Genomic DNA, 14,798 nt, shown 5'->3' with positions numbered 1-14,798 from the left:
CTTCAGATGTTTTCTACTGGAGGATGGAAGTCGAGATCTTCATGGGGACCAGACTATTCCCATCAGTGGTGAAACAGCAGGAGGGAAGAATGAGCCAGAGAAGGAGGAGGGGGACGAAGGCAGATAACGGGCAGAAACTAAGTAAATGTATGGAAAGCATTCTCCTCTCAGGGGTGGAACCTCCCCCCGCGGCTGGCACCTTGTGGGGGGCTCTTAACAACCCCCCAGCTGCTTTGAACCCTTAAGTCTTGACTTCAAAAGTCTCACAAGTCTGAGCACAAGTGTGATGGGAGCGGCTGAGGGACCTGGGGGGTTCGGCCTGGAGAACAGGCCGGTGAAGGTGGACCCTCCTCTGCAGGAGCGCTGACAAGGACACACACCTGGCACTGGGGAGACCTTATTGTGGCCTTTCTGGACTTAAAAGGGGTCGATAAGATAGATGGGGACAGACTTCTGAGCAGGGCCTGTTGCGATAGGACAAGAGGTGATGGTTTTAAACTAAAGGAGGGAGATTCAGGGTGGACATGAGGAAGGAATTGTTGGCCCTGAGGGTGGTGAGAGCCTGGGCCAGGTTCCCAGAGAGGTGGTGGCTGAACCATCCCTGGAGACATCCCAGGCCAGGCTGGACGGGGCTCTGAGCAACCTGAGCTGGTGCAGATGTCCCTGCCCATGGCAGGGGGGGCACTGGGGGGCTGGGACGGTCCCTTCAACACAAACGGTTCTGTGATCCTGCACTGAGACGCCCAGTTCAGTGAAACGAATCCTGGAAAGGACAGAGAGGAGAAATCTCAGACCTGCTTTTTAATGGGAACCAAATGATTGTTTGAAGGAAACATTTAGTATAAATAAAACCACAGATGACTAAAAGCTTGCCAAAACTAATCCACCGGTGGGAGGATATAGACAAAAAATCAGACATGACAGCAGGTGCTTCATAACGGTACAGACGTTAATGAATTACAGGAATAGAGTAAGATTTAATATCACTGCAGCTTTTTTTTCTTTTTTTTGACTAAACATTCCCAGAGATCTCTGCCCTGCCCCAGCGGAGAGCGGGTTCACAAACACGAGGAGGAGGCAGCTGGCGCCGGGGAAGGAGGATTCTGTGTGGAATTGTCAATGAAATCCCGGCCGGTGCTTTTCAAGGCCACCTGAGCAGGAGCCCAAACCCGTTTCCTCGTATAGATGTTTCCAGCTTTGAGCTGGCAACACCTGAGCTCTGGTGAATGCTCTGGCGGTGAGAGGAGGAAGGAGGTTTCCAACCGCAGCAGGGGCAATCACAACCCTAATTCAGCAGGAAAATAAACAATTGGATTTAGAAAATTCTGCTGTGATTACTGGTGAGGCGGTGACAGGATCCTTCCCGTGTGTCAAGTCTCCCCCTCACCGAATAAACAGCTCGATAAAGGACTTCAGTTGAATAGCAACTGATTAACTGGCTGCCAATTAACGGGATGCACAGTTTGAGGGGGGTTAACATGCTACCAGTGCAGCTGGGCTGAGGCTGATGGAGCCATTCAGAGAGGAGGAGGTGAAGTGCCAAGAGATTTCCAATCCTTTGCCTCCTCTTTGGAGAATTTCCAAAATATAACCAGGCTGGGAATGTTTTATGTACTTATGTAAGTTGAAGACACGGCAACATTTCTAACCAAGACACGGGAAAACAGAGAGAAAGGAAAACTGAAAAACCTTTTAATGAACCTACAGGATTAAGTCCAACTCACGGGCCTACAAAACCATGATATTTCTCTGAATTGGTCGTGATCTGTGTATAAAAAGAGTCGAGCGAGAGGAGTCCGGCGGGACTGAGTCCAGGAGGGGCTTCAGCTGGAGGGTGGTGGGGGGGGGATGGCACCCGGCCCCTCCGTGGGGAGCGGGGGCCTCATCATGGGCGGCAGAGGAGCCGGGGGAGGGACACCGGGCGCTGGTGGCAGCTGCGGTGGCACCGGGGGCGGCGGCACCGGTCCCGAGGGGGGCATGGGAGGCAGCGCCATCCCTCCCGGCGGCGGCGGCGGCAGCGAGTCGGGCAGCGGCGGCCGGGGGGGCAGCCCGTTCATCAGCGGGGGCGGCGGCGGCCGCTTCACCGTGGGGGGCCCCGGCGGGAGGTTTGGGGGGGCTGGAGGCTTCTCCATCTTGAAGTGGAATTGGAGGAAGAACTGAGGAGAGAGAGGAGAGAGAAGGGAGCGGTTGATGCTCAGGACAACCCTGTGCTGTCCCCCAGCACAGCTGCTCGGCCTCTGGGAACAGCTCAGCACCCCCTGACCCAGCACCACCATATTCAAGACTTGCCCAAGCCTAGTCCAGCGCTTAACTCCTCTGAAACTGGTTCTAAGCACTAAGCTCCCTGTGACGGGGTTGGTAACCCCACTATGCACTCGGCCCCTGCTCTCATGTGTGATACGAACGAGCAGATCCACGCATGGGCCCAGCGCAGGCAGCTCTGCGCAGGAAACACGTGGCCGGGAGCCACAGGGAGGACACATCGCGTGTTTTTACACCGTCTCGCTGCTGCTGACAGCACCGAGGATTCCGCCTCCTGCGTTAAACCTCACAAAGATCAGACACAGGAAGATCTTTCTGTCAGGGAGTCACTGCAGGTTGCATTGAAGGAATGAAGATTTTACAATCACCGAATCATTTTGGTTGGAAAAGCCCCTCAGGATCATGGAGTCCAACCGCTCCCCCACCCCTGGCACTGCCCCGCGTCCTGAGAACCTCATCTCTGTCTGTCCAACCCCTCCAGGGATAGTGATTTAACCATTTCGCACCAAAGCCAGCCCGGATATAACCGACCTGCGCTCTCCCGCATCCCCTTTCCCCCTCCTGCTCCCTCTCTCACCCGTGGTGCTCAGGTACCTGTTTGGTTTCCCTGTTCCAGTGGGTCCAAAACTTTCCTTCTGCCTTGTCAATTTCTCTGCTTGGCACCTGCAACCAAAAAAGCCCCAGGAGTTATTATTAGCACCACCAGATTAGCTCAATGGCCCTTTTTAGCACCAAAGCCTGTGAGATAAGCGCAGTTATTCCAGGCGCCTGTGAGATTCACTCGTCTCGGATGTTATTAGATAGAGACGGGGGCAGGAAAGAATTAAGTTACTTCCCTATCGGTCAAGGACAAGTGCGCTGGCAAAAAGTCTGCTCTTAACATCTGCACAGGCCAAGGAGCAAAGCCCAGGGGGCTCCTTCCTGCACCAGAGGATTCCGTGGCTCCCAGAGCTCAGCACACAGCCCGGTTTTCAGGCCAGAGCCCTCCGTTAATTCTCCACAGGGTTTCACGACTTCCAGTCGCATGTTCTTGCCCCCACTTTCCACTGCATGAACCCCCTGAAGGCTGAAATGGATTCTAGTCTGTAAGGACGCTCACTGGGAATTAATATCTTGGAAAACATGGGAAGGGCACTTCCCCAATGGGCAGTTAATGAATCCCCAGTCTCACCTTGAAGGCGATGGTTTCATAGGGCTCAGCCGCCATCAGCAGGTACTGCCAGCGCCTGTCGGGCGGCTCGATGCGCTGCTCGTAGGCCGACATGAACCGGTGCCGCGGCATGATGCTCTCTGCGATCTCCGGATAATCGATCTGCCAGGCGGTATCGCAGCGTTAAGGAGAAAATTCCCCTTTTCTCTCTCCCTTCGTACCAAACCAACCCCCCCATCTACGAAGCGTATCGAGAGGTCAGCTCCAAACAGAAAACTTTGTGTCCAAAGGAAACAGCGAGTCGGCTACGACTGTGGATTTGCCTCCGCAATCAGCAGCAGAGGACGAGCAAGGCAAGGGCTTTTTTTTTTCTTTTAATTAGTATTTAATGAATCCTGCAAAGAACTTCTCATTTAGCAGCACTTTTACCTGGATAACCCAAAACCCATGAGTTTGAACAGTGCCCTCACCTGGAAGAGGAGGCTCTGCTGGCCTGTTTCGGGGTCTCTCTGTTTGGTCACTGTAAAGAAAATGAAGCTCAATACGTCACATCACAGGGTCAGAGCAACGTTATTTCCACCCTAGGAAACACACAAAGCTTCCAACAGCAAAGTATTGTAAGATTTTTCTCTTATTTATAGAAAAAAGGCCACATTGTCTTGAACCGAAGGATCTCTACTAGAATTCAGCTACTGTGGGGGAAAGACACCGAGCGCTGCAGAGCAAAGCCGGGAGATAAAGACGCCAAGTTTTGTACTGAAGGCCAAAACGAGGAGGAATTCAGAGAAAAAAAATCAAGCCATACATGCAATGAGTGATTTATGAGTATTAGCAAAAGCACAATAAAAGGAGACTGAAACAATGTCATCATCTCCCACACAGCTCCAAATAAGAGCTGAAAGACTCAGACGTGTCGATCTATTATTAAAACGGTTCCAACTTGAGGGTCAGCAATAAAGAGACATTCCACGGGTCATTTAAACAACAAAGGACAATCAGGAGATGGGCCCATATCTTATTCATGGGCAGATCTGCTAAAAAGGCTGTGCTTTGGGCAAGTTCTGGAAGGCATCAGGTATCTCTTAAGTGTCTTCCAAAATAGAACCAGATTGGGAATGTTTTATATATTTAAGGGCTAAGGGAAGCTGAACAATTCTGGTGTCACTTCAGGCGCATCTGGTCGGGGCCAAAATGGACCAGGGGGCTGGAGGAAAAGGTTACTACTGGAAATCTCCCACCGCTGACCCACCTTTATAACCCGGTCGTCCAATTTTCACAAATTTCTTCACTTCCACTTTAACTTTTTCCGGCGCGGGCTGGGCAGGGGCTTCTTTAGCTTCCTTGGCAGCTCGACGGGCCCTGGAATTGTTTGAAATGTGCCAAATTCAAAAGGTTAGCTGCTCTTGTTTTGAAAGGATACACCAGGAGCAGCGAGAATCCCTCACCACGGAATATCCAGCGCTTCATAGAAAGCACATCGGGAAAACCTGATATTTCTGTTGCACGTGCACGCGACAGGCAGCTGCAGTCATCCCGACTACAGGTCGTCAATTTAATTATCTCGGGCACCTCCAAGATGACCCTGGTGGTCATCTCCACAAAGAGATTGACGAATACTTATTTCTTGAAATAAAGAAGAAAAAAACCCCACAAGCCAGTCATCTAAACCAAAGCAAACTGGATTTCTTCCAATAAAACCCACAAAATGGGGTCAGTTTTGGGCCCCTCAGGACAAGAAAGACCTTGAGGTGCTGGAGCGAGTTCAACTGGCTTTGAACTGGAGCTCAAAACAGAACTCGTCCACCTCATTTTTTGGAGCAGCTCTGGGTTCTGCCCCCCGGCTGGGGGGAACAAATACAACCAAAGAACAGACAGATACACAAACACCCTGTGCTGTTGAAGCTCAGGATCTAGAGACGCACTCAAGTTCCTTTGAAAGCGCTCAGGGAAGGAGAATAAAGCTACAGCGGGGAACGACTTACAAATTGGTCTGATGCTTCTTCCCCTGGGTATGCGCCAAGTAACTGCCCTGAAATAAAACACAAGATGGAAGGGAGTTAAATGGAGACAAGGCTGTCCCTGCAGTGACAGATCCTGTCACAGAGGAGAGACTCTATCCTGTGCTGACAAGGATGTTTTAATCCTTAGCAGAGAGGAATCTTAATCAAAAAATGCAGATTTCTGACAGCTGAACTGTCACAAAGTGCCAGGCTTAACACCACCCGCCCATCAGCTTGTTCCCAGGCATGTCCCAGGGTCTGGCACTTGATTATTGTAAAAAAACGCTGCCGAGATCGAGGCAGCTCCTCACTCACCTCGTTGTTGTGTAGCGTCAGGCACAGCTTGCACTCGTAAGAGCCCAAGTGGTTTTTCATAAAATAAGGGTCCTAGGAAGGGAATTATTAAAAAGTTACAAGCAAAATACATGGCAAAATAACAGAATAATCAAAATACTGCCGAACTTTGGCTGCACTGGGAGAACGGAGTTTGTAGATTTAAATTAACAGCATAACTTTGTGTTAGGACTTTGAAAACAGCAGCAAGAACAGCTTTGTTAATTGGTGACGAGAGTCATGAAACAGTAAAACCCAAACAACTCCTGAGAAAACTGAAAAACTCGAATACGTGAGTCTCTGTTCGGCCCCACCACAAACGTTCCTCGTTCAACTCCCACGTTATCAGAAACAGAAGTAATTTAATTCTGACCCACAACTCTCCACTAAGTCTCTTGCTGTTTCGCGCTCACCTTGTTGATGTCGATGGTTTCCAGCGCCAGCTGCCGCAGCCGCTCCCGCCGGTCCCGGTTACTTTCTGAGGCCGAGGCAACGCCTCCGCTCCCAGTTTTACCTCCTGGGCGATGCTGAAAATCCATGATGGGGCCTTGGGGGCTTCAGGTGCTTACGGAGAAAAGTCTGGAAACGCAGAGACGCGATGTGAGCGGTGACTAAGACCTCTCCTAAGCTCACAGCGCGACTTAGACCCAGCCTTAAGGACATGAGCAGAACAAACGCTGCCCTGGGCACGGGACGTGATTCCAAACGTGGCAGGTCTTGTAGCGCTGCCTCCGGGAAGGGAAACGATCCCAGATATCAACCCACAGACCCTTCCCAGCTCCTCAGCCCTTTCTTCTACACAGAGACAACCAGGAGCCCCCAACCCGCCCCGGGCAGGGAACAGCCCCAGAACCTGCCCTGGGACAAAGCCCCTTCCCCACCGCCCCCATGTCCCCCCCACACAGCCCAGGGCCCCCCTGCAAGGCCAGGGCCTCTGCACAGTGTCCCCAAATTCCTGCGGAGGTCCCAGAGTCCCCCCGTCCCCCAGCAAGGGCCAAACCCCCCCATAAACAACAGGGGTGAGACCTTTGCAGGAAGGACACAGAGACCCCCCAGCCCCTCAGCAAGGGCCAAACCTCCGAACACCCCCAGCCCCTCAGCGAGGGGCAACCCCCCAAACACCCCCAGCCCCTCAGCGAAGGCCAAAGCCCCCCCGCCCCCGCAGGCCGGGCCCCCGAGCCCGCTCCCCCCTCACCCCTCGCTCCGCTCCCGCCGCTCCCGCGCACGCGCGCTGCCCCTCCCACCCCGCGCGGCTTCCGGCTTCCGGCGCGAGCGCTGCCGGGGCGGGGGGCGCGGTTCCGGCGCGCGCGGCCATGGGGCGGCGGTAGCGGGGGGGCGGCCATGAGGTACAACGAGCGGGAGCTGCTGAGCCTGGCCCGGCAGCCCGCCGAGAAAGCGGCCGAGATCCTGATGAGGCTGCCCAAGAAGGGGAGCGGTGAGCGGGGCCGAGGGGAGCGGGGCCGAGGGGCCGGGGCACAAGGGTGACGGGAGCGGCTGAGGGAGCTGGGGGTTCAGCTGGAGAACAGGAGCTGAGGGGAGACCTTCTGATCTCTGACCTGCCTGAAAGGAGCTTGGAGCCGGGGGGGTCGGGCTCTGCTCCCCAGGAACAAGCGCCAGGAGCAGAGGAAACGGCCTCAAGTTGCGCCAGGGGAGGTTGAGGTTGGATCTGGGGAACAATTTCTTCCCCAAAGGGCTGTGGGGCATTGGAACAGGCTGCCCAGGGCAGTGCTGGAGTCACCATCCCTGGAGGGGTTGGACAGACGGACATGAGGTTCTCAGGACACGGGGCAGTGCCGGGGGTGGGTTATGGTTGGACTCGATGATCCTGAGGGTCTCTTCCAACTGAAATGGTTCAGTGACTCTGTGACTGCGGGAGGCTGGTGCAGATGGGGGCAGGACTGGGTTTCACTGGAGCTGCTGGGGGGCACTTGGGGGGAGGGACTGGGAGAACTGGGTGTCCTGGGGGTTGTGCTGGAGAGGCAGGGCTGGGAGGCTGGGCTGGGAGCAGGGCATGCCTGGGGGTGGTTCGCACTGGCCGCGCGGGGTGGGCAGCGCTGGGGGCAGACTGGGAGGACTGGTGTGCAGGGGTGGGGGGCACCAGTAGCAGCAGCTGATCCGGAGGGTACGGGACTGGTGGGGCTGGTGTGGAGGTGCCGTGCTTGGGCTGGAGCTGGTCCAGGCTCTGAGAGACCAGGGGGTCAGAGAAAAAGGCTTTTTCCTGAAATTTCCCAGGAAATTTCCCTCCAAACCAGCGTGGGAGGACCAGTGTTAAAGAAACCCCTTCCCCTGTCCAGGCCCTTTCCTCTCCCCAAGGGCCGTGTCCCTCAGAGGTGACATCTCTGCAGGGGCTCCCCGGATTCGGAGCATTCCCGGGGTGGCTGCGGCCCCGCCGTGTCGTGTGCGTGTCCGTGATGAGCCCACAGGCTCTGCCAGCCCAGAAGCTACTCGAGAAGCTGCAAAGTGACTTTTGTCACCCTGTGGCTGAGGGCAGCCTGGTGCGGGGGTCCCTTCCCGAGCTGGCCGGGTGTCACCAGCTCTTCTAGGAGCAAAAACCTAAACCATAGTGGAGCTTCCCCAGTCCTTCCCCCACCTCAGCCCTCTTTTTCTTTGCAGTGTTGAAGAAACGCCTCGTGAAGCTTGTCGTCAACTTTCTCTTTTACTTCCGGACAGACGAATCCGAGGTGCGGAATCTGCTTTTCCTGTTGTTTGTTTTCCTCCCTCTCTCTTCTTTTTTCTGTGGATTGATCGCGTGGGCTTTGTGAAATGATGCGGTAATGGGTGCCACAGCCAGGACAGGGCACCCAGGTTTCCTTTTCCAGCAGCGCTGCCACCAGCCACCCCCGGCGGCTTCTCCTGGGAGCTTGGAATGAACATTTAAACAAAACCGTTACCCAAAGCTTGCCAAAGGTGGGGTCTGTAATGTTTGTCTTTAGGACTCTGCCTTATCCTGCCAAACTGGGAGGGGAAGCTTTTATTTTGCTCTCCTTGGAGAAGAATTAGCATTTTCTTATTTTTTACAGCAGAAGATTTGCTTGCTGACTGTTACGGGGAAACTTTTGCAGCCAAACTCTGTTAATATGGAGGGTGTTGGTTTCTTCTCCCAAGTAACAAGTGACAGGACCAGAGGAAACGGCCTCAAGTTGCGCCAGGGGAGGTTGAGGTTGGATCTGGGGAACAATTTCTTCCCCAAAGGGCTGTGGGGCATTGGAACAGGCTGCCCAGGGCAGTGGTGGAGTCACCATCCCTGGAGGGTTGGACAGACGGAGATGAGGTTCTCAGGGACATGGGGCAGTGCCAGGGGTGGGTTATGGTTGGACTCGATGATCTCGAGGATCTTTTCCAACCAAAATGATTCTTTGACTCTAAGTAGAAACGTTTAACACCTAATTAAGGTGTGCAACATGTTACAGGGCAGACGAGCGCAGTGAAGCACCTCAGCAGGTACAAAGAGCTGGTTAAAAGCACAGGGAACGTTCCTGCAATGAGGCTGAATTACTTTAAGGGTAGCACCAGGCAATGAAAGTTGTTTAAAAGGCTCTGTTCAAAGTCCGGGGGTTCCAGCCGCTGCGCGTGAGTGGAAGATGCGGGTTAAACCCTCTCTCGGGTGTTTTCCAGCCCATCGGAGCTTTGCTGCTGGAGCACTGCCGCATCGCCAAGGAGGAGGAGAACGTCTTCTCCATCAGTGAGTCTTGTGTGTGATGCGCTCCCTGTGCGGTTCCTCACAGCAAATCGTGCTGCAGAAACAGGAAAGTCATGCTGCTCCGTGCTCGCTTTGCCCTCTGTTTCTGTGCTCACGGTGGGGTTAGTGTTCCTCAGCTTTTCTCCTCCTCAGCAGGGCTGGTGCTTCTGAACCCTCCTCCTCCGCTGCCGGGCGTTGCCCCGTCCCAAGGACAGCGATATTAATTTCGTCCATATTTCATCGCTGTGTGATTTGCACAGCTGCATGGGAGGAGAGAAGCAGTAACACCAGACAGACCACGGCTTAGCGCTCGTGGAAATCCCTCTCTGGGAGGTTTGGTATTGACAGATCGCTGCTTCTGTGCGGTTTATCAGAAAAAACGAGCCTCAGATAAACCATCTGCCGGGCTAATCTCGCCCCGGTCCTCCCGCCGCAGTTTGTCCTTGTGTCGATAGCCACGGCTCCAGCTGGCTCGTGCTCTGTCGTCCTTTCATCCAACAACTAATCATTGTGCCTGAGGTATGTGGTGAAAATAACAGGATGTTTCTCCAAGGCCGTGGCTGTATCTTTTGGCCTGGCTGTCGGCACAGCTGCTTTTCTGTGCAGAGCTCAGCTCCTTTAGCCAGGAGGGCCAGTGGCCTCGCAGTCTGCAAAGGACCCTCACACAGCCTGAACAGACGCATCTCCAAGCACCATGTGCTGATTTTCCGAGGCTTTAGGACTGTCAGGAGCTCTGGTGACTGAGGATTTGTGAGAAAAGTGTTGAAACCCTTGGCGGTTGGTGCAGGTTGTGTCCCCTGCGGGGTTTGGTGCAGCCTGACCCAGTTCAGTCCCAGCAGCAGCCAGGTCTCTGTGCGCTGTGTACTGAGGAGCAGAGCTCTGGGGACAACGTCATTAATTTGATGTCCTGATTCTGTCTTGATAAAGAACTGAAGCCGCACGGAGACTTGCTTTGCGTTGTGCACGGTCCCGAATTCCTCAAGCAAAGACAGGTCAGCGCCTTCTCTGCGTGCGTTTTAGCTCCTCAGAGTGCTGCCCTGTGCGTGTATCAAAATCGCTTCCTCAAGGCTGATTTCCATGCAGGTTATTAAGTCTCTGGTGATTGTTCATAAGGAGGCTCAGGGAGTTTCAGTCCCAAATCTGGCCGTGTTGCTCTGATTCCATTTTAGAAGTCCCTCTTTCCAAAGCCTCTGGTTGCCGTGAGCTGACAAACTGCTGTGCAGCTGCTTAGGGCCAGGCAGGACCCACCCAGGGTGCGGGAGAGGGGACAAAGGTCGCGGTTACCGGCTTGTTCACAGCTCGTCGCGGCTGAACGGATGGTAATTGTGGCCTGGCAGAGTCTGGGGAGGGAGACAGGGCAGCGCAGGCAGCTCTGCCAGGACCTTAAACCTTTTCCTTACCCTGGGCAGGTTTCATCGAGGAGCCGGAGAGGAAATACTGCTTCGAATGTGACAGCGAGGAGCAGTGTCGGGAGTGGATTGAGGCGCTCAAACGAGCCAGGTGGGCTGAGCCGCTGATATGGGCTCTGTGCAGTGCGCTCTGTGCTGTTTGTTTTTAGGGATCGGCTTGTGGGGAACCCGGGGAGGAGAGCGGTTGTCTCCTCCTGAGCAAACTTCCCTGCAGCTCTAAATAGCAGCTGAAATTTCTCCACATCCGTTTCTGCTCAGCAGCCACGCGGTCTGTTCCTGTCTTACAGCTACGAGTTCATGAGGAGGAGCTTGATTTTCTACCGGAATGAGATCCAGAAAATGACGGGGAAGGTGAGTCCCGTGAAGGCGGCTTGTCAGGTGGGTTTGGGCTGGAGCAGGGGCTGGAGGTCTGGCTCAGCTCCAGCCCTCGCACACTCCAGCAGCAGCGGCACGAGGTTTGTAGGTCTTGGAGCGCATGTGGGCTGAGCTGCTGCTTGCAGCCCAGCCAGGCTCCCAGAATGTCCCTGCTGCAGGTGACAGAGGCGGCCACAGCTCCTGGACCCCCCCGAACCCGGGTTACCCGCTGTGTCCTCCCCAGGGGCCGCTTGGCTTTCTGCACCAGAAGCAGCAGCCAGGGCTGCACTGGGGGGACTCCTGCACGCAACTGGAGCCGCCCGGCCCCGCGCTGGGCTGGCTGAGGGACAGCGGCCCGGTGCCTCCCCTGTCTGTGTCTCACCGGTGTCCTCCCTGTGCTCTGCAGGACCCCCTGGAGCAGTTCGGGATCTCCGAGGAAGCCCGATTCCAGCTGGGAACACGCAAACCAGAATCCCCCGGCCTGGGCTGAGCTGGCTCCTGGCCCCGCAGGGTCACCCCGAACCCACCCGGGAAGAACCACAGCAGTTCCCCACAGCGCTGACCAAGTGACTTTTTAATTTATTACCCAAATAATTTTCTATGATTTTTTTTTTTTAAAGCTAATTCATTGCACATTCCCACTTGCTGTGGAGGCAGCTGAGCGTAACTGCTTGCTGCTGACACTGTTGAACCACCCTGGCTCCTTGGGAGAGCAGAGCAGGGACAGGACAGAGCTGGCACCTGCTGTCCTCGACCTTCTGGGACAAAACCGAGCCAGCTCCAGCCCTCCTCTTCCTCCCCATCCCTCTCCTGCCAGGAGCTCCTCAGCTTTTCTGCCTCAGGATCCTGCAGCCTCCCAGGGCTCCGTGGAGGGTTGGTGCTCCAGTGAGTTGTGTTTCTGTGCTTGCGGGGTTAACCCCGTCGCGCCCCGTTCACTGCAAAACCATTTCGGTTGCCAAGAGCCACTGGCAGAGCCCGATGGCTGAGGCAGGAGGAGCAGAAACCTGAGGGAGGGAGGAGACACCCACTCCCCTGCAGCATCTGCGCAGCCACTAGCACCAGCGGTTTGGGGTTGTTTCCTTCTTTTTCCCTTCTCTGGGCAGGTGCTGCTAATTCCTAGAGGTTTAATGAAACCCAGGCCATTAGTGCAATCTCAGAAATGCATTAGAGACCAAAGCTGCAGAGCCCAAGGGAGCGAGGGGCGGGCTGAGAGCTCTGTATTGTGCTCCTGCCTCCCCCTGCAGTGCCGTGGGCTGGGCTAAGCTGCGCCGTTATTCAGAGAGAAAAGCCAGATGGAGGTTTGTAACGACAGGAACTGCTCCCCTTGGGCTGGATATTTGAGCTGAAGGGCAAGCAGAAGTTAAGCCAGGGAGCGCAGCACAGCTGGGCATTAATGCTTCGTTCCCTGAGCCGCTGCTGCAGCTTTTCTCCCTTTTGTGAGTGTCTAAAGAGCAGAAAACTCTGCCAAGGTCAGAGCGAGCTGCCAGGGACCGAGAACAGGGCCGCCTTCCCTGGCGCTGCAGTGATGGGGAGATAAGTGTGAAGGAGAAACAGACTCTCTGCGCAAAGAGAACTGCCTGAGGACGTGGCTGCAGCAGCTGCCCTGGAACGAGAGCAGAAGCTCCAGGAAAGGTCCCAGGTGACATTGTCAGAGGTGATGGCAGAAGGGACTCAACTGGGGCAGCAGCAAAGGGCAGGAGGAGGCTCGGCCTGAGCTTTGGGGGTTCACAGCTTTGGGGGTTCGCAGCTTTGGGCTGGCAGGAGGCTGTGCTGCAACGGTTGGTGCAGCAGCCTGTGCTGTGGCTTGGGGGGAGGTTTCGGGGCTCCTCTGGAGTTAACGCTGAAACAAGAGCCCATCTTGGAAGCTTTAGTGGCCCAGCCTCCCCTCTTTACCTCATGCCGCTGGGTACCAGGAGAGCGGCAGATGTCACTGATGCTTTATTTTTAACCTCAAAGGCCCCAGATTTTTCCTTTTCCAGATACTGCCTTTCCCTTCAGTCATCCAAGTGCTTGCTCCAGAAATTACCAAAGTAAGCTGAGGGCACGACAGGGTGGGAGCAGAAAATGGGGCAGTTTTGGAGACAGATGGCAACTCCAGGGGAAGCAGCAACGAGGGATTAACAGCAGGAACATACGAGAGTTTGTGCTTTAGGGAATTAGTGTCCTCAGATGACTTTAAAGTGTATTTTAATCCTCACGAGCCTACTCTGCTTTACCTCAGTGCAGAGGCATGTTCTTGACAGGCCGGTGGCATACGCAGCAGCTTTACTTACTGTGAAAAAGAGATTTGTGCGTCTGGTTGCTCGAGAAAGGGCGGACGGACGTGCTGTGGGATAATCAGAGCTGCACGGGAGCTGCTGCGTCCCCTGTAGGACGGGCCGGGCGGAGCGGACGGGGCTCCACCACCGCAGGTATCACCGATACCGCAGCTCTGGTGTTTCCCACCAGCAGCCAATGCCGCTGCAGCTCCGGCCGGGTCAGAGGCACAACATCCGCATCCAAACTCAGCTCCCCAGGGTTCAGCGTTAGCGAATTCTTCAATATGCAAAGTCAACCTGTATATAACCCAAACCCTGGGAATTCTGCCAATGCTCAATCACTTCTAACACAACTCCCGTGCTGCGGGGAGGCTCCGCGGCTCTGCCAGCACCTGCGGCCGGGACCGGTGGAGCATCCTTGCTTTCCACACCTTGAGCAGGTTGAGCTGACACCCACCACCTTCACTCTACAGAAAATGGGCATTTTATGTAGATGTTATAGGGAATGGTCGGCTGAGCGAGAGATAATCCCAACAATGACATTTCCTAACTGAATGTAAAACAAATGCTGTGAAGAGTTACATGGGCCATGGCCAGTAACTTGGTTAGATAGCGCTGGGACACGGTTGGGTTTCAGGAGCGAGGGAAGATGGTACTTTTAGACACTGAGATCTGCATCAACTGCCGGTGATTTATAGACAGTTTTTCATGCTCTGGTCACTCCCCTTTTTGTATTCCGGGGGCCTGTTCCAACGAGCGCTGTGTACAGGCTCTCTGACAGAGTACGGAAGCCAGTGAGCTGTTGTACATTGCACATTTCCAATAAAAACTTGTTTTAATCTTTGTGGCAGCCAGAGCTGTTGTAAGAAACCACAACGTTTGCAGGGGAGGGGGTGGCTGGAGCGAGCCCAGGGGCCGGTGCAGCCCAGGAGGGACCGGGCAGGAGGTGGCACAGCCGGGATCACCACCAGGATCACAGCGCGTTGGAAAAGCCCCTCAAGATCAAGACCAACCGTTCCCCCACCCCGGCACTGCCCCGTGTCCTGAGAACCTCATGTCCGTCTGTCCAACCCCTCCAGGGATGGTGACTCCAGCACTGCCCTGGGCAGCCTGTTCCAATGCCCCACAGCCCTTTGGGGAAGAAATTGTTCCCCAGATCCAACCTCAACCTCCCCGGCGCAACTTGAGGCCATTTCCTCTGGTCCTGGCGCTTGTTCCTGGGGAGCAGAGCCCGACCCCCCCGGCTCCCAGCTCCTTTCAGGCAGGTCAGAGATCAGGTCTCTCTCCCCTCAGCCTCCTGAACCCCCCAGGTCCCTGCATCTCCCTGCACGAATCCTACAGCAAATTAATTTG

The 14,798-nt window shown here is 55.0% G+C and overlaps 2 protein-coding genes across 2 annotated transcripts; one reads left to right on the top strand and one right to left on the bottom strand.

Annotated features, from left to right (window-relative positions):
- Positions 1-904: 904 nt before the first annotated feature.
- Positions 905-6,986, bottom strand: SF3A2 (splicing factor 3a subunit 2). The gene is made up of 9 exons (XM_065652684.1): positions 6,941-6,986; positions 6,159-6,324; positions 5,728-5,799; positions 5,395-5,441; positions 4,662-4,771; positions 3,883-3,932; positions 3,434-3,574; positions 2,857-2,925; positions 905-2,156 (listed from the first exon to the last, which is right to left on the bottom strand). The coding sequence occupies exons 2-9, from the start codon at positions 6,282-6,284 to the stop codon at positions 1,824-1,826; spliced, it is 948 nt and encodes a 315-aa protein (XP_065508756.1). The 5' UTR covers positions 6,285-6,324; positions 6,941-6,986; the 3' UTR covers positions 905-1,823.
- Positions 6,987-7,059: 73 nt separating this feature from the next.
- PLEKHJ1 (pleckstrin homology domain containing J1) lies at positions 7,060-14,284 on the top strand. Its single transcript, XM_065652485.1, has 6 exons — positions 7,060-7,180; positions 8,359-8,426; positions 9,361-9,427; positions 10,834-10,924; positions 11,121-11,184; positions 11,594-14,284. The coding sequence occupies exons 1-6, from the start codon at positions 7,087-7,089 to the stop codon at positions 11,675-11,677; spliced, it is 468 nt and encodes a 155-aa protein (XP_065508557.1). The 5' UTR covers positions 7,060-7,086; the 3' UTR covers positions 11,678-14,284.
- The last annotated feature ends 514 nt before the right edge of the window (positions 14,285-14,798 follow it).

The sequence above is a fragment of the Caloenas nicobarica genome, chromosome 27, assembly GCF_036013445.1.
Source record: "Caloenas nicobarica isolate bCalNic1 chromosome 27, bCalNic1.hap1, whole genome shotgun sequence".
NCBI lineage: Eukaryota > Metazoa > Chordata > Aves > Columbiformes > Columbidae > Caloenas > Caloenas nicobarica.
This window is presented reverse-complemented; position numbering and strand designations above follow the sequence as displayed.